This window comes from Aulonocara stuartgranti (genome assembly GCF_965226115.1).
Source record: "Aulonocara stuartgranti genome assembly, chromosome: 2".
In the NCBI taxonomy this organism is placed as follows: Eukaryota; Metazoa; Chordata; class Actinopteri; order Cichliformes; family Cichlidae; genus Aulonocara; species Aulonocara stuartgranti.
Window position 1 is genome coordinate 1,129,568 of NC_138940.1, and position 20,291 is coordinate 1,149,858.

The 20,291-nt window shown below is 44.2% G+C and overlaps 1 protein-coding gene across 1 annotated transcript in view; it reads right to left on the reverse strand.

Annotated features, from left to right (window-relative positions):
* Positions 1-313: 313 nt before the first annotated feature.
* Positions 314-20,291, reverse strand: part of LOC309715974 (uncharacterized protein) — a gene marked incomplete at both ends in the record, with an annotated part of 77,355 nt that continues 57,377 nt past the window's right edge. Inside the window, 2 exons of the mRNA XM_082549506.1 lie at positions 314-575; positions 5,717-6,055. Coding sequence (XP_082405632.1) covers positions 314-575; positions 5,717-6,055 — 601 coding nt within the window. The remainder of the gene's footprint in view (positions 576-5,716; positions 6,056-20,291) is intronic.

Sequence of the window (20,291 nt, forward strand, 5' to 3'; positions counted from 1 at the left end):
ACTGCTTCACTGGGTGAATGGGTTAAATGCAGAGGAGTAATTTCCCTACGGGGATTAACACACACACACACACACACACACACAGACACACACACACACACACACACACACACACACATTAATCGTATGTCGCTCGGATGATGAAACTTAGTCTATTAGACTCCATGCCCCAGATTTCACTCCATGAGTTTCCTCTTTTCCACACTCTCCCAATTCACCCAGCGACCCTGTTTGGCCAGCGCCACGGCTCTGGCATGTCTGGCTGTTTCCTCCTGACGACGCACCTCCTCCACCACCATTTTTCGACGTTCGGTTACAGATGCCTGTTGCCACTGAGGTGTTGCTGCGAAAAGACCAAATGCTCCTCTGCCCTGTTGGTCGTGACCCACCATGTCACGATGCCCGAAGAGCGGATTTCGCCTGTAGCACAGATGTGGCTGGGGTCCACTTTCTCCCCGTTGCTAGGGTGGGAGCAGTGCCTCTCACTATGGGGTCCCGGGCGTCCGTGAGTAAACTCCTCAACCAGGCTAGGGATAGGCAATGACAGTATCCCGTCGCTGTAGAGTCCAACGCTGCTGAGGCATTTGGGAAGTCCGAGCCACTTCTTAACGTAGGAGCTCACTTGCCCTAGCTAGTCAGTCAGCCGAGACTGCAAGACAGGGCTGACCAACCTGTGCACTGCCTGGATTGATTACAAGAAGGCCTATGACTCAATGCCCCACACCTGGATCCTGGAATGCCTAGAACTGTATAAGATCAACAGGACCCTGAGAGCCTTCATCAGGAACTCAATGGGGATGTGGCGGACAACACTAGAGGCCAACTCCAAGCCCAGAGCACAAGTCACCATCAAGTGCGGGATCTACCAAGGAGATGCTCTGTCCCCACTGCTGTTCTGCATAGGCCTCAACCCCATCAGTGAGATCATTAACAAGACTGGCTACGGATACTGACTACAGAATGGAGCAGTTGTCAGCCACCTCCTGTACATGGATGACATCAAGCTGTATGCCAAGAGTGAACGGGACATCGATTAACTGATCCACACCACCAGGATATACGGCTGGAGAAGTGTAGTCGGATGATAACAAAGAGAGGGAAGGTAGTCAGAACTGAGGGGATCGAACTACCAGAAGGCAACATTGCAGACATAGAGGACAGTTACAAGTACCTGGGGATCCCGCAGGCGAATGGGAACCATGAAGAGGCCGCTAGGAAAGCTGGAAGCATCAACTACCTGCAGAGGGTCAGGCAAGTCCTGAGGAGTCAGCTGAACGGTAAGAACAAGATCCGGGCTATCAACACCTACGCTCTGCCCGTGATCAGGTACCCAGCTGGTATAATAAGTTGGCCAAAGGAGGAGATAGAAGCCACTGACATAAAGACAAGAAAGCTCCTTACCATGCATGGATGGTTTCACCCCAAGTCCAGAACCCTGAGGCTGTACGCTAAGCGGAAGAACAAAGCTGGACTGAAAGACAGCACAGAGGCACTAATCATGGCAGCACAAGAAAAAAGAAGATCTCATATTTGTTTCCAATTCTACTGAATCATCTGCTGGCCGGCAGAACGAATGGAATGGAATGGAAATCAGTGTGCTTAAAAGGTCATACTCAAACCGTTAACACAAGATTGCAGCTTTTACAAGTTAACTGGTCCATGCGAACTTATCTAACCCCTGTTAAGTTACATTCATTTGATAATAATATCCTGGATACATGTGTGAAATGTGGTATAGAAAAGGGAACTTTTTTCCACTGCTTATGGGAATGTGAGGAGATACCGAAGTTTAGGAGGGAGGTAACTTTAGCAATAAATACTATGTTAAATAGAACTCTAAATCCAGACCCCAAATTATTTATATTGGGACTTTGTTCACCATCTCCAACAATTCAAAGAGAAATAATGACCCTCATAAATATGTGCCTCTTGCTAAATGTCTAATTGCATTGTATTGGAGAAAAGTTGATAGACCAAAACTGGAGCATTGGTTACAGGACATGTCCTCATCTCTGGCTGTGGAAAAGATAACCTATATTTTGAAAGGGAAGAAGGAGCCGTTTGAAATTGTCTGGAAACCTTTTATATTATACTTGGAAGGAGTGGACCTTTCACAAGTTTTGGTGGAATCCGGGGAACCTGGAGTCACATAACGGAGAGACATAACGGAGTGATATAACCGTGAGGGATATGGTGGAATGACACTTGGTATAGTCCATCTGTTTTTGTTGTTGTTGTTTTGTTTTTTGATTGTTTGTTTTTGTTTTTTAAACTTTTTTTTTTCATATTCCTGTGTATGATTTATTTGATTTGTATTCTAAGTGTTATAAAATCTCAATAAACATATTGTTGCAGCTCAGCCTTTGAAACCATTGATCATCAGATATCTGCATCTGTCCAAAAATGGTTCACCTCATTTCTGGTGGATATAACATTTTTGTTTTCAGTGGGAAACTTTCAGTCACATGAAGCTGAATTTTCATGTGGTGTTCCACAAGGATCGGTTTTAAGCCTCTTGTTATTTTCATTATATGTTCTGCCTTTAGGCCGTATCATTAGCAGTTTCAAAATTATTTCATTACCATCAGCGTGCAGACGATATCCAATTATACATCTCATTTAAACGTTTTGAGTTAGACAAATTATGCATTCTAATGGATGGACTTAAGAAAATTAATGGTTGGATGACAAACAATTTTCTGCAGCTGAACGCAGACAAGCCTGAGTGTTTAATTCTTCCTCCAGAGAGTATCAAGCCCCAAATTAGACAACATCTGGGTTCTTTCTCATTGATGGTAAAAGCTCCTGCTCAGAATCTTGTGTTAGTTTTTGATCAATCTCTGTCTTTAAATGCTCATAAGAGCCTTACACCGTGATCTCTCACTGCTATGTGGGTATTTACCTCTTTCCAAAAAGGAAACACTAAGCAAAAGAGGAAACCACCTCTGTTACCTGTGTCTCCTGTACATGATGATGGCAATGATGATGAACATGAACTCTTCTCATACCTACCTGTTCCTTTATCTGCTGAACCTGTCACATTCACAATGCTTACTGACTTACCCACTGTTCAGCAACCTGTTCCAGTCATCAACCAGCCTATTGTCCCAGCAGTATCTGCTACTGAGGAGGAGAGTGAGATTACCTCAGAGAACGTGTACCTATTGAAGAGGAACAAGTTATGGATAGCGAGGCACAGGACATTTGCTGTGAGCCTGCTAATCTTGCTGAGACCCCGAGAGCTGAAGAAAGCCCATCTTCTGACCCACATACTGTAGAGCCATCCAGAAATGACTTACTACAACATTCAACTACTGAATCAAAACCTGTGAGCCCTGAGGCTGAACCACCCTTGAGACACTCAACCCACTCCAGGAATCCTCCTGATTGGCCGCAGTACATCAAGCCTCTGTTGAACAATATTCAGCCATTTCTCCATGGTTTGATGGTCTGACACCAAATGAAAAGTTTGGTGTCAGACTTTCTGGAATTAGTAGGGAAAAGGCCCGTCTGGCTACATAGATGGCAGGAAGTTATAGATGTAACCAGAAGTCAAGAAAAGATTTGAGACTCTTTGGCCAAAAGCAGAATTATAAAGTAAAATAAAAATGAGCTTGCCTGGGGTTTAGGTTTTTAGCAAACTGGAGATGCTCAATGTTCAGATCAAGAATGACAATAGTAAATCAGTATAGGGATAATGTATAATCACCCCCAATCACGGTGTGTGTGGATAAGTGTAAGTGTAGGTTCGCCCTCCCCACACAGCTCCACAGTTCATCTACACCCACCCACTTTGGGTCCACGTGGTCATGTTTGTTGACACATTCATAATAAGGAAACACCACATAGGGAAATGAGATTTCTGTGGATTTCTGTGGTTAATGTGATTTTATTTTATTTTTAGTGGTTTACATGAAGGAGGGAGACGTAAATCTCTTGAATGTTGTGTGAGCAAGTTTATTCAATTTTCAATTCAATTCAATTTTATTTATATAGCGCCAAATCACAACAAAGGTCGCATCAAGGCGCTTCATAGATACAGAGAAAAACCCAACAATCATATGACCCCCTATGAGCAGGCACTTTGGCGACAGTGGGAAGGAAAAACTCCCTTTTAACAGGAAGAAACCTCCGGCAGAACCAGGCTCAGGGAAGGGCGGGGCCATCTGCTGCGACCGGTTGGGGTGAGAGAAGCAAGACAGGATAAAGACATGCTGTGGAAGAGAGACAGAGGTTAATAACAGATATGATTCAATGCAGAGGTCTATTAATACATAGTGAGTGAGAAAGGTGACTGGAAAGGAAAAACTCAATGCATCATGGGAATCCCCCGGCAGCCTACATCTATTGCAGCATAACTAAGGGAGGATTCAGGGTCACCTGGTCCAGCCCTAACTATATGCTTTAGCAAAAAGGAAAGTTTGAAGCCTAATCTTGAAAGTAGAGATAGTGTCTGTCTCCCGAATCCAAACTGGAAGCTGGTTCCACAGAAGAGGAGCCTGAAAACTGAAGGCTCTGCCTCCCATTCTACTTTTGAATACTCTAGGAACAACAAGTAGGCCTGCAGAGCGAGAGCGAAGTGCTCTAATAGGGTGATATGGTACTACAAGGTCATTAAGATAAGATGGGGCCTGATTATTTAAGACCTTGTATGTGAGGAGCAGGATTTTGAATTCAATTCTGGACTTAACAGGAAGCCAATGAAGGGAAGCCAAAACAGGAGAAATCTGCTCTCTCTTTCTAGTCCCTGTCAGGACTCTTGCTGCAGCATTTTGGATTAGCTGAAGGCTTTTCAGCGAGTTTTTTGGACATCCTGATAATAATGAATTACAGTAGTCCAGCCTGGAAGTAATAAATCAGAATCAGAATCAGAATCAGAATGGGTTTTATTGCCAAATGTTGAGCAGGTTTACAACATTAGGAAATTGCTGCGGTGCTTCAGTGCAAACATGCTGTCATAAATTGCGCTTAAATAGACATGAAAAAATAAAAGTCAGAATAAGAATTAAAAGTGCTACGTAGAAAGATATATGCATGAGTGCAGGTGGTGATCAGTGCCAAAACATGGAATCATGCAGTGAACACAGCGTAGGGTCATGAGTTAGTGGTGGGGACAGTCGTACGTTTATTGTTCATGTGTCCGACAGCAGAGGGGAAGAAACTGTTCTTATGGCGAGAGGTTCTGGTGCGGATGGACCGGAGCCTCCTGCCTGAGGGGAGCAGGTCAAACAGACTGTGTCCAGGGTGAGAAGGGTCAGCTGAGATCCGGGCTGCACGCCGCAGTGTCCTGGAGGTGTACAGGTCCTGCAAAGATGGGAGTCTGCAGCCAATCACCTTCTCAGCAGAGCGCACAACACGCTGCAGTCTCTGTTTGTCCCTGATAGTGGCTCCAGCGTACCACACGGTGATGGAGGAGGTGAGGATGGACTCGATGATTGCGGTGTAGAATTGCATCATCGTCCGTGTTGGCAGGTTGAATTTCTTCAGCTGCCTCAGGAAGTACATCCTCTGCTGGGCTTTCTTGATGACGGAGGTGATGGTGGGCTCCCACTTCAGGTCCTGGGTGATGGTGGTACCCAGGAAGCGGAATGAGTCCACAGAGGTGATGGGGGTGTCAGTCAGGATGATGGGGGGGAGTGGGGCTGTGTGCTTCCTGAAGTCCACAATAATCTCCACTGTCTTCTGGGCATTCAGCACCAGGTTGTTGTGGCTGCACCAAGACACCAGACGTTCAACCTCCCTCCTGTAGGCAGACTCATCCCCGTCTGAGATGAGCCCAATAACGGTGGTGTCATCTGCAAACTTGATTAGCTTGACAGACTGGTGGGTGGAGGTGCAGCAGTTGGTGTACAGGGAGAAGAGCAGAGGAGAAAGAACACAGCCCTGAGGGGAGCCGGTGCTGATGGTCCGAGAGTCAGAGACATTCTTTCCCAGCCTCACGTGCTGCTTCCTGTCCGTCAGGAAGTCAGTGATCCACCGGCAGATGGGATCAGGCACATTCATCTGGGAAAGCTTGCCTCGGAGATGGTCTGGAAGGATGGTGTTGAAGGCAGAGCTGAAGTCCACAAACAGGATCCTGGCGTAGGTTCCTGGGGAGTCCAGATGCTGCAGGATGAAGTGTAGGGCCATGTTGATGGCGTCATCTACAGACCTGCATGAACTAGTTTTTCAGCGTCACTCTGAGACAGGATATTTCTAATTTTAGAGATGTTGCACAAATGGAAGAACGCAGTCTTACATATTTGTTTAATATGTGCGTTGAAGGACATGTCCTGGTCAAAAATGACTCCAAGGTTCCTCACAGCGTTACTGGAGGCCAAGGTAATGCCATCCAGAGCAAGAATCTGGTTAGATATGTGATGTAAGAAATCTGCAACATCAACTGAGTGGAAATAAGTTGCTTTTCTGAGAACCATTCTTGTCCACACTCCACACTTGACCTGGTCCTGCACCGTGGGAGGCCCAGACATGCCCTGCATTTCACACTGTGGGCTGCCAACTGTGGGCCATGTGAATCTGCCCACAATACACAATACCAACACAAGCCCCGAGGGGGCAGGGATGGTGGTATTCATCCCTCTTGGATACACTGAAGAACCGAGCTTGTACAGACAGCAAAGAGGGAGACGTTGTCATGACATCCATGAACAAGAAGAAGATAGAGGACTTTGAGTGCTCAGGTAGAGTAGAAAAGTGCTATTAACGAACAGTCCAGATTACACTTGCACAAGAATATGTAAAAAGATGAATAAAATCCCAATTTCTGAGCATCTTATAGTGCCATTAGATTTAAATTATGTTTTTTTAAATGGGGCATTTATTATGCTGCTCTGTGTGATCTAGTTAAGTGCTAAACAATGATTTAAAAATTCCTTTACTGATGAAAACAATGCAAACTTGAATTAAAGGAGGAAGAGATGAGGATGGGATGGAGAGAGTGGAGAGAAGACGTGAATGAGGATGTTTGATTGGATGAGTGGGAACATTAGATGAACTTAGTGAAGGGAGGTGAAGTGTGCTGGTGAGCGTTTAACGTTAAAATGTGGAGTTTGGTGGCCAGCTAAGAGCTATCAGGTTGTACTGGGCACAGTGTGTGTGCAGAGTCTGTGTGTGGTAGTAAAACCTCCCATGAAAAAACATATTTTTGTTGAAATGTGAATTATAGGTTCATTGTTTTTGGTTAAATTTCTGCCTGTTTTATATTGTCTGTTTTACCCTTTTATTATTTGTTATTTTATGTGCAGCACTTTGTGATTCTGTCTAGAAAGGTGCTATATGAATAACATTTTATTTATTTATTCACTGATATGTTTATCTCACTCATGTTGTTAGCAGCTTGCTAACTAAATGTTAGGCTCAGCCTCAGAAAGCTTATCTGAGTTGTACATAATTCATACATTTCTTCCAAAAACACAGATATAGCAGACGTCACATAGTTTGAATTTTCAGGAATCTCAAACAAATTAAATTACACAACTGTATCACTGAAGTGACCATTCACACTGAAACAGCTGTCCCCAATACACAACACACACAACACACATCAGTCAATCTGTTGTTAACAAACACTCAGGATGAGACAAGAGTGAAGCTTTCCTGCTTACCCGGCAGTGGAACGCTTCAATATTCTTTTACCTTCACATAATATTGAAGTATATGGTAAGCTGTGGCACTGTGCCTGATTTTTGTCCTTTCCTTTGGTAAACAAAGTTATTTCCACCACCAATTGAGCTAGAAAAGTTACAAATTATACAGAAATGGACAAAAATGAACAAAAATGACTACATTAAAACAAATTGTTGGCTTTCCATAAAACCTCTCAGTTCAGCCTCTGAGAATTTTTTCCCCCAGATATTGTAGACTTCCTTTGTCACTGTGCTGACACACTTCCTATCGAGCAGCCACATTAATAATAAAAAAAGTACTTTTCAGGAGAAAAATCAAAACTAAATATATAGAAAAGAAAATGTTTTTGTGGCAGCAGGCATGTCTTGACAAGCCGGTTGTGTCCCCACATTAACTTACAGCTGGCACCACGACTTACTACAGACGCTAATGCAAGTCTATAACGGTCTGTTAATTTAGGTTTAAAGACATGCAAGTAATCTTCAGTCAGATTATATCTGATTTACTCATTCGATGATCGGTTTGTCTGATATCGGGTAATGTTGGCTAACCTTGTGTTTAGCTTTAGTGTTGCTGGATCACCAGTAAGAAGCTGGTACCTCTGTAAAGGTCACATATATGGACTTTTGACCTTTCTCACTGCTATTTTAATTTTGTGTAGTGTTCTGTTGCAAAGTGTAGCGACTCTGATTAAACACCAAGCTAAACCTGTGTCAGTGAATACAGGAGTCAGAGTAGAGTTGACTTTTTCCTCTCAGAACCTTCATTTGACAAGCGGTGAAAAGGCGTTGCCTGAACAATGTTTCCAAATGGATGGATGTGGCTGAGCCTCACTCTCCCTCTCAGAGCAACCAGGAAGAGGAAGTAATCAGGAAATGAACCAATACAGGTAATCCAGCAGGAAGTGAGGTTATTGTCAAGTTCACCTTCAAAATAAAATCTTAACATTTAACATTTTTGACCTTTTTACTGTTCTTTCTAACTTAAATACATATAAATGAATTATTTTAAAGGAAACATAAAAGATAAATGACATAAATGCCTTTGAGGCATCATAATTTGTATTTACCTTTAAAGTATAGAACTCCAGTCCACACCGACGTTTCCAAAGCGAGACACAAAATAGTGGACAGTGCAGCAGTTTTTGACCTGTAAACATGGCTGCTTCCGTTCATTTCAACATAAATTATTGTAATTGTGTGAACATCTTTCAACAACATATATAAGGGTACGAGGACTAAATTATGCTTAGATGAGACATGTTGGACATATGAGGTCCTTATGTGCAAATTCAACAGCTGCCCTATTCCACCTATTACACTGATAAATGTTGTGCCTGCAGAGTTTGCATGCTCCGTTTTGGGATTGTTCTTTACCCTCTTAGAACAAACCCACTCAGTTTCTTTTCCTGTGTGAATCGAAGTAATCATGTACAAATACTTTGTTACTGTATTGAAGTAGAATATTCGGGTATCTGTAATTTACTTGAGTAGTTTTTTTCTGACAACTTTGGACTTTGACTCCGTACATTTTTAAACAAGTGTCTGGACTTTCTACTCCTTATATTTTGTGAAACATAAACAGTTTAGTTTGCTGCACTGTGATGGATTTAAAGTAAAGAGCAGTGTGTGACTGGTGCACAGTGACCATCTAGTATGAAGGCAGCAGAAACTGCCTGCGTACTGCCCGCGTAGGGAATGCAACTCAGCCAGGACAACTCCTGAAACATCTGCTGACATCTGGCTGAATTCAGGTGCATAAATCTGCAAAGAGCAGCTGGTCAGCTGATCACAGGCTGTATATTAAGAAAATCTACTGGACCCCTCAATATAAATTATTATGAATTGTGCTTTTCTTCCTCGTGCTGAGCCATTGACACTTAGTTTAGGGTCCCCCACCTACTGAATCAAACTTTGACCCCTGACTGTTCACATTTTCCTTTTTAGAGGCAAAGAAAATAGAGCTTCTCGTTTTTCTACATATTTCCTCTGAAGAGTTACTGTTTACTTTCTTACTTTGAGTACATTTCAGAGCCTATACTTTTTTACTCTTACTTGAGTAAAAAAAATGAATCAGTACTTCAACTTGTACTGAAGTATTTTTCAACACTAGTATGTTTTATATTTTAGATTCCTAAAAGAAGCTGCCACCCTTTGCTTTGTTGACAGAGCTGCAAACCCTCGGCCTTCTCTCAATGAGCTTCATGATGTCGTCACCTGAGATGGTTTCACCTCACAGGTGAGCCTGTCAGGGTTCATCTGTGGAGTTTCTTGACTTCTTCATGGGGTTGGGACCATCAGTTGTGTTGTGCAGCAGTCAGGTTGGTGCACAGCTGACAGACCTATTTGACAACTGTTAGAATTCATATAATCCCAAGAACCAATCAGCTAAGTAAAGAGAAACAACAGCCAGTCCGTGCAGTCGCAAAAACCATCAAGCACTAAAATGAAACTGGCTCACACGAGGACCGCCCCAGGAGAGGAAGACCAAGAGTCGCCTCTGCTGCTGAGGATAAATTCATCATCAGCCTCAGAAATCACAAGTTAGCAGCAGCTCAGATTAGAGCCCAGATAGATGCCACACAGAGCTCCAGCAGCAGACACATCTCTACATGTTCAGAGGAGACTGTGTGAATCAGGCCTTTACGGTCAAACAGCTGCTAAGAAACCAGGACTAAGGAAAAGCAACAAGCAGAAGAGATTTGTTCGGGTCAAGAAACATGAGGAGTGGACATTAGACCATCTGTGCTTTGGTCTGATGGGTCTAAATTTGAGATCTTTGGTTCTACCTGCCGTGTCTCCATGCAGAAAAGGTGAACGATGGTCTCTACATGCATGGTTCCCACCGTGAAGCATGGAGGAGATGGAGGAGGTGTGATGGTGTGTGTGTGTGTGTGGGGGGGGGGTGTCACCAGCAACCGCTGGTGACATCGATGGAGATTTATTTAAAACTGAAGGCACACTGAACCAGCATGGCTACCACAGCATCCTGCAGCAACATGCATCCCATCCAGTTTGCATTTTTGGACCATCATTGATTTTTCAACAGGACAATGACCCCAAACACACCTCCAGGCTGTGCACGGGCTGTCTGACCAAGGAGAGCGATGGAGTGCTTTGCCAGATGGTCTGGCCTCCACAGTCACCTGACATAAACCCAATGGAGATGGTTCAGGATGGACCACAGAGTTACGAAGAATCTTAAATATAAAACATGTTTATTTATGGTTTTGATGCCTTCATTGAGAATCTAGAGTGTAAACAGTCATGAAAATAAAGACAAACCATTAAATGGGAAGGTGTGTCCTAACTTTTGACTGGTAGTTTATATAGATACACACACACACACACACACACACACACATCTAACTAACCAGCCATCAAACTACTGGAAATACTTCCATTCTTTGTATTGATCCCTCTCCCCTGCTGGTTCACCGACTCCACCCTGCATTACATTGGACCCCAAATTAGTATCGACAAAAGGAGGCGATTTCTCACTGGCCAAGCTCAAAAGATGTTTCCCTGCCCTTTGGAAAAGGGAATGAGATTAAGGGATATTTATAAGGCTTCTCTCAGTATGCTAACGTGCTGCAGGCAATTCCCCTGGAAGACACAGAGCTGCAGCATAAGATTTCAAATGGGCTCCTCCTAAAAACAGAGTCAGAGAGTCACTTTGTGCTATAATGTCCCCTCAAAGCTCTTACTGGTCATCAAATCCCATAAAGTAGCTGGTGGATGTAAATTATCCGGGGCTTAAATAAGGATCGTATTCACTTTTATGACAACTGGGCATCCAAGTCCTACTGCTTAAATGGGAAATTAAAACCTGAGAGAATTAAGCTTTCAAAGGATTTGATTTCGTCCCAAGCTTTCTGGTGGTGCAAGCACGTAAACAACGCATTGATGGAGGGGTGTTGGCACTCTGGGAGAGATGGTATCAGACACTGATGAGCAAGAGGCCCTGACTTCCGGCGCCCCCCGTGTGCGGCAGCCTGTTACAGCAGCTCTGCTCATTCTGAGTTTCTTTCTTTCTTATCTTTTCTTCTCGTAATTTTTTATAACTAACGTATCAGTAATTAGACTCTGCAACCATGTTCTACCGTTTTGTGCTAGTTCTGGTCATTTTTCTTAGTTTATTTCTACTTTTTTCACGCGTGTCTGGGGACCCAGAGCAGGGATCCTTTGTTTACAGTAAGGATCAGCTGTTAGCGCTGCGTCCCGCAGCGGTACTGCCGGCGGACAGACCCGACATTCCCAGCGAGCTGAGGAGGAAAAGACGGGGGTGTCGTGCTGGGAAGGAGCGCCGTCGACCGAGAAGGAGACGTTATCGACCATCTCTTCCTTCTGTAATCATTGGAAACGTAAGATCTTTGCCCAATAAGATGGATGAGCTCACGTCGCTAACCTGGTCACAGAGGGAGTACCGGCAATGTAGCATCATGATGCTAACGGAGTCGTGGCTAACACCGCTAACTCCGGACACAAGCGTGACACTACCGGGATTTCAGATGCTGCGAGCGGACAGGACGAGAGAGAGCGGTAAGAGGAAAGGAGGGGGACTGGCAGTTTTTGTGAACGACAGATGGTGTAACCCTGGGCACATCACTGTGAAAGAACAACTCTGCAGGAGAGACATTGAGCTGTTAGCCGTTAGCATGCGTCCATACTATCTGCCCCGGGAATTCTCGCATGTTATCGCAATAACAGCGTATGTCCCCCCCTCGGCCAACGCGGATGCAGCCTGTGACACTCTCCACTCAGTGGTCAGCAGACTGCAAACACAATCTCCGAGAGCCCTTCTCATAATATCAGGGGACTTCAATCATGCCTCTTTGGACTCCACACTGCCCACCTTCACCCAGTATGTGACCTGCTCAACCAGAGACAATAAAACACTGGACTTACTGTATGCCAATGCAGAAGAGGCATACAGTTCATCACCTCTCCCTCCACTGGGCAAATCTGACCACAACCTGGTGCACCTTGTCCCTGTGTATGAGCCCTTAGTGCGCAGGGTGCCACCAGCCACCCGCACAGTGCAGAGATGGTCAGAGGAGAGCGAGGAGGCTCTTAAGGACTGTTTTGAGTCGACTGTGTGGGAGGTGATCTGTGACGACCATGGAGAGGACATCGACAGCCTTACTACATGCATTACTGACTATATTAATTTCTGTGTGGATAACACCGTACCTACCAGGACTGTACGGTGTTTCTCCAACAACAAACCTTGGATTACCCCAGAAATTAAAGCTGTCCTCAAGCAGAAGAGGAGGGCCTTCAAATCCAAAGACAAAGAGGAGTTGAAAAGGGTGCAGAGAGAGTTGAGGGGACTGATAAGGAATGGGAAGGACAGCTACAGGCAGAAGATGGAGAACCAGCTTCAGCAAAACAACGTTGGTGAAGTCTGGAGAGGCCTCAGAACTATCTCAGGCCACAAACAGCAGAACTCTCTGCCTGGGAGGGATGTGAGATGGGCAAATGAACTGAATCATTTCTTCAACAGATTTGATTCAACCATGAGACAGTCTACAACATCGGCTGCAGACTCACCCACCCCCACTGCTGCTGTTCCACCTCTGACACCTCAGACACTTCACACCTCCTCTATTCACCCTGCTCACTCCTCCCCACCCCCAACAACAGCATCCAATACACACTCAACACAAGGCTCCAGCCTGTCTCTCTCAACCACCCAGGTTAGGAGGGAACTGAGGAGGATTAATGGCAAGAAGGCAGCGGGCCCAGATGGCATCAGCTCGAGGGTCGTCAGGTCCTGCGCGGACCAACTGTGTGGGGTGATGGAGCACCTCTTCAACCTGAGCCTGAGGTTGGGAAGAGTCCCACAGCTCTGGAAAACCTCCTGTGTCGTACCAGTGCCAAAGACTTCACGCCCCAAGGACCTCAACAGCTACAGGCCGGTGGCTCTGACATCCCACCTGATGAAGACCCTGGAGCGGTTGGTCCTGGCTCAGCTTCGGCGCCTAACAAGCTCATCACTGGACCCACTTCAGTTTGCCTACCAGCCTGGCATTGGAGCGGATGATGCCGTCATTCACCTCCTACATCGTTCCCTCGCTCACCTGGAGACCGCTGGAAGCACTGTGAGAATCATGTTCTTTGATTTCTCCAGTGCCTTCAACACTATTCTTCCCTCGGTTCTGAAGGACAAGCTGGAGAACTCTGGAGTGGACCATCACCTCACTACCTGGATTTTGGACTACCTCACCGACCGACCACAGTATGTGAGGACTCAGGGCTGTGTGTCGGACAGGGTCGTCTGCAGTACGGGGGCCCCACAGGGAACGGTTCTGGCTCCGTTCCTCTTCACCATCTACACTGCAGACTTCTCCCACAATTCCACCCAGTGCTTCCTGCAGAAGTTCTCTGATGACTCTGCAATAGTCGGCCTCATCACTGATGGGGACGACAAGGAGTACAGAGGACTGACTCAAGACTTTGTGGACTGGTGCCAGCTGAACTACCTCCAGATCAACGCCAGTAAAACCAAGGAGCTGGTGGTAGACTTCCGCAGGCACAAGCATTCTCCACTGCAACCACTGAACATCCAGGGTATGGACATTGAGGCTGTGGACAGCTACAGGTACCTTGGTGTTCATCTGAACAACAGACTGGACTGGACTCATAACTCAGACGCCCTCTACAGGAAAGGGCAGAGCAGGCTGTACCTGCTGCGGAGACTCAGGTCGTTTGGAGTGGAGGGCCCACTCCTGAAGACCTTCTATGACTCTGTGGTGGCTTCTGCTATCTTTTATGGTGTGGTCTGCTGGGGCGGCAGCATCTCTGCTGGGGACAGGAAGAGACTGAACAGGGTGATCCGAAGGGCCAGCTCTGTTCTAGGATGCCCTCTGGACCCAGTGGAGGTGGTGAGTGACAGGAGAATGGCGGCTAAGCTGTCATCCCTGATGGACAACATCTCCCACCCCATGCAGCAGACTGTGACAGCACTGAGCAGCTCCTTCAGTGGGAGACTGCGGCACCCACGGTGTGGGACGGAGAGATTTCGCAGGTCTTTCCTCCCCACTGCTGTCAGACTCCACAACAAAGACTTTAACTGATCAAGCACACACATCCACACATGTGCAATAACACTAAGTGCAATAATCTTTTCTGGCATCGTTGTATTTTTACTCAGTTGTATATAGTATTTGTATTCTATTTTTATCTTATTGTATATTTTTATTCTATTTTATTCTACTGTATATAGTATATTATTTTATTCTATTCTGTACAGCTGTGTACTGTATTTATTCTTATTGTATTCTAATTTTTGCGTCATAACTTTTGCACTGTCCACTTCCTGCTGTGACAAAACAAATTTCCCACGTGTGGGACTAATAAAGGTTATCTTATCTTATCTTATCTTATCTAAAGAGGCTGACAACTAGAAGGACAAAAACGTGGGCGTTGAAGGAGCTGAAATAGGGGAACACTAGATGGCCTTTGAAGCATCCTTGACCTCGCCTCAAGGGTCAAGTCTCCTACATTAGCTCTGGTTTGAACGTAGTAATGAGCATAACAGAGAAACTAGGTCACCAAGGACGAGGGAGAGAGGCAGTTGACAGCACATCCTCCCATCTCTGAGCCAAGGTGAGTCGCACCACCGACATAGAAAACCATCAGTTTGAGAATGTGCAAATATAAGAAGCAAAAGAAAGACCAAACTCTTTTGTGTTTTTTCTCTTTCTGTCTCTGTCTCACTTTCCTTTTGAAACAAAAGTCACTTTGTTGTATAAAACATGAGATGGGCATTTTATTTCTACTCAAACCGTCATGCCAGATTTGGAATTCATAACATCGATCCAGGAGGGAAAAAGAAAAGAGACAGAAGGGAAAAGTAAACTCATTTGCAAAGGGAAGTACACTTGTAATTAAATTTCAAGCTAAAAGCCCTGTTCATGGTGCACTCTCATTTGCATCCTTCTTAAATATGCATGAATTTATTTTGCATGAACAGGCACAGTGTCTACACAGGAGACGTCACACACAGTTTCATGCATGCAAAAAGAAATAAGAGGAAAGGAAAGCCATATTTAAAAGTTCACATGGGCTTGTTGATGTTTTGGGGCCTTTTCAGCTCATTAAAGCATTCATGTGTTCATCATGTGCTCTCCATGTGTCAGGAGATGTGTATCTGCTATCTGGAGTGAAGCTTAAAGGCACAACGATCCCACTGATGCCGTGATCCACATCACTGTGGTCTGTCTTTAGATGTTCCTGTGATTTCTGGATCAATATCATTTCTCACTCTTATTTATTTTCACAAGAATCTAATGAGCAGCAACTGATTTCTTTACTGCAAGTTTATCATGGAACATGTTATCAAAAAACAGAAAAAAAAGTCTTACAGGTATCAAAGGTTTCGCTTTGCACACAAACAAACAGCACACTCGGTGCAGCACTCTGGAGCCACTCTTCATTTCTTCATGTTTAGGGTCCAAGAAGCCAGAATTTCTGGTTATTTTTAAGTTGGAGGCTTGAATGTCTTCAAAAGTTCTTCTTTGGAGTTTGGCGGCTTTTTCAGTCACTTCACTGTCACGGTTAGCGTGGAATTAGGGGAGCGAGGACCCAAACACAGACACACGGGGATGAGGTGGATATGAACAAAAGCCTTTATTTAGGGCTGAACAAACGTTACAGATAAACAGGAGGATAACTAGAAAAGAACAAAGAAAACCTAGACTGGGAAATCTAAACCGGAAATCTGAAACACAACTAGAAAACCTGAGACGTGGAGACACGGAGGGAATGCCTGAGGAAACGCAGGCGGTGACACACAGGAGAGAATGCAGAAGTAATGCAGACGATCCGACAAGGAATAAAGGGAAGCACACACACACACACACACACACACACACACACAAGGAAACGAGGAAAGGGAACACAGCTGACACCAATCAGATGAGACGAGACTGGGAGGAAGCAAAACAGAATATACTGATGCACAGGACGCAAGACTCGCCAAAGTAAAACAGGAAACATGAACATAGGACCAAGAACACTAATAATAACAAATAATAACAAATAACCCAAAAACTAAATCACTGAATATTAACACAAAACATAAACACAGAGTCACCAGACTCCGTATCACGACTTTTTCAGAGGAATGATTTCTTCATTATTGAGCTTCGTAACCCTAAACTATGAGCAGGAAACAAACTCCAGCTTTGTTCATAGACTAAAGTTTATTTATTAAGCACTTTTCATAGACAGACAGAAGCGCCGCACACAAAGGTTAAAATAAACACAATGTTAGGTACCAAAGTAGACAAAACAGACAACAATCAGTCAGCTAACAGTCTGTGAGTGGAGACAATGACTTGTAACTTTGGGCAGTTTGTTACCAGCAGCCTCTTTTACCAGATACCAGAATGAGACAGTTATCTTATTATTTTATTCTAATGCTGGTTTTAAGGGTTTGTTTTAAATATTTATGTAATCTTTAGTGTTATTGTGCTTTTTGCCTTACTTTGCCATCTTAGTCATAATGTGTAATACTTTCCTTTTATTATTTTATTTTTTTTGCATTTCCTACATTTCATTTATGGTCTTATGGACTCTTTTGGTGTTAAATCAAGAAAGAAGAAAACAAACAAACACTAATGTTTTTGTCACAGTGACAACTTCATGAACAGTCTTATTGCGCACACACTTGTTCATCTAGAAATCATTTTGTATGTTCTCACTGAAAGCTTAATACTGTTTCTTCTAGCTTTGACGATCCACACTGAGACAAACACAAAGTGAAATGTGAAGCTGCACACAAAAATATTTCCAGTATTTCTTTTCCATTGTGCGTTTTGACCTGCAGAAAATGCGACGGTAGAATCTCACAGGATGCTAGAAACGGCATCAACGGCACCCCAATGTGAAGAGTGTGTTTTTAATAAATCACCAAAGCAAATACTTTGTGTTCACTAAATGGTCCACTCTCTTTCTATTAGCATCACATTTAGGCCTGGTGCACTTTAAGGAACAAGAGTATTTGACGTGACAGCGTTGCACTGCATATTTAATACTGTGGGACTGGCAGAGGAAGGATTCCACTTTGTAAGTAAGTAAAAAACAAAGGGAATGAGTGTGTATTTGTGTGTGTGAGAGAGCGGGAGGATGGTTACACAAGTTAGAGAGAAAAGCCATGTCTGAGAGATTACCCAGAGCTAAAAGTGTAACAGTGCTTCTCTGTATCAAATTGCATAATTCAAAAGCCATCCTGGTCCTGTTGTGTTCTGCTTCACTTCAGCCTGGGTCCTCAGACACTTCTCTGACTTCTTCATGATTGAGACATCACTGTACACAGAGAGGGAAGGATGAAGCGCCTGGCTCTGTTTGGCCCTCCCCTCGTTGGAGCAAATCACAGTTCCATGTTTACGGCGCAGCAACTGTTTTTTTCTTTCATTCCCAGAACACACTTTGCATTTTAATGAGGCCCCGGCCTGCATACTAAGTGCACATTAAGCTGGCTCTGTGGGGGTGAGTGTGTCGATACATCACGGTCAAAGTGAAGAAGCACTCTTCAAATTTTAAAATGAACAAAAGCTGGAGTTTTTCAGTTCCCCGGTGTGAGCGTGTGTGTGTGTGGGTGTGTGTGTGTGGGTGTGTGTGTGTGGGTGTGTGTGTGTGGGTGTGTGTGTGTGTGTATAGCCTGTGATGATTTTGAAAAGGTTATTTGGTTGCACTGGAGAAATTTGGGGAGGCTGGAAGAGCGGGTGACAGCTTTAAAGGGACACTGCAGAGGACTTCAGGACTTCCTGAATAGTTCATTGTTAGGGTTACTACAACTGAAGCGGTACGCACTAGTACTGATAATGAAGACTGAGCTACACACTGATATACATCAGCTGATCACAGATAAAGATGTTTCCCAAACTGATTGAATAACCTGAGTATTGATACATGTGAGATTTAAAAAACAAAGTATCTCAGTAAAATGTCCAAATAAATAGAGCCTGGAAGTAATAAATGCATGAACTAGTTTTTCAGCGTCACTCTGAGACAGGATATTTCTAACTTTAGAGATGTTGCGCAAATGGAAGAACGCAGTCTTACATATTTGTTGAATATGTGCATTGAAGGACATGTCCTTGTCAAAAATGACTCCAAGGTTCCTCACAGTGTTACTGGAGGCCAAGGTAATGCCATCCAGAGTAAGAATCTGGTTAGATACCATATTTACACCACCCTTTGGATGGCGCTGTCACTTGGTGTTCGATCTCTCTGCGTTAGAGTACCACTTCCTGTTACAGCACACGGTGGATATTTGTGTAGCTTATCTGCGTAGCAGTTTAATAAAAAACTTGATATCTTCTTATTTCATAGTATAATCTTCACGTGCTTCATCTGAAGCACACTCTCTGTGTACTCACTGCCTAATTTATAGGCAAAGTATTCACTCACTGTCTCTGTACTGTTTCGCTAGCTTAGCTTAGCTTGTAGCCAACTTGCTAGCTGCATGGCCTCTTCACCTGTCCCTCCTGCACTTTCTTGCTCATTGTGTCAGATGTTTAGCTACTCCTCGGCCTCCTTTAGCAGTAATGATACTTGTAACAAATGTAGCATGTTTGCAGCTCTGGAGGCCAGGATTACTGAATTGGAGACTTGGCTTTGCACCTTTGATACACCCGTAGCCAGGCAGGCCCCTGTAGCCAGTGCAGACGAAGATAGCATAGGCCCCACTAGCTTCCCCCTGGCAGGCCCCGAGCAGCAGGGGAAACAGGGCGGCTGGGTGGCGGCGAGGAGGAAGCATAGTCCTAAACAGAAGCCCCAGGTACACCACTGTCAGGGCTCTGTGTGCGGGCAGGCAGAGATGAGGATCTAAATGCAGGACTCGGAGACAGAATTGTCACTGAAAACCTCAGCTTTATTGCTGGCACAAAAACCAAACCGTGAAACCACAAACTGGAACACACAGGCAAGTCTGAGGGTACAACACGACACTGAGCAAAGGCAAACACAGGGCTTAAATACACAGGGAAGTAATCAGGGAATGGAAAACAGGAGGGAGACACAGCTGTGAGAGATTAGGGCTAACGAGACAAGGGAGAAGTAAAACTGAACACGCTGACATCACACATGGACATGAACCTTCAAAGTAAAGCAGGAAATAACAACACAAAGACGCAGACTAGACTCTGAACTACACCTGCAGGAAAAACGTGGACACCAAAACAAAACCTAAGAACTAAACCCTTAACCAAAATAAACTGAAACATAGAATTCTAATAATAGTCAAGAAAGACCAAGAATCAAAATACAATACAAACTACAAAATCAAACCAAAACATGACAACTCAAAATACTGGGTAAAACTGACCCAGAGCCGCGACAACCACCAACCCGACTCTGTTCTGAGACATGTGAAGGTAGAGTCACCAGCAACCATAGCCAGTTGTCTTCCAGGGGCCAGAGCAGGCGACATTGAGGGAAATTTAAAACTGCTGGCTAAGGGTAAATGAAATTTCAGTAAAATTATAATTCACGATATTTAAATAATCTGTATTCATATGTATAAAGTTTTGATATTTGTAAACAATTTTATATTTGTTAGTCATATAAATTTCCTGCACCTGACATAGACATCCAAAAAACGACCCAGTCCAAAGTTCAAATGCTGACGTCCAAGACGGGTCATAGCTGGACGTC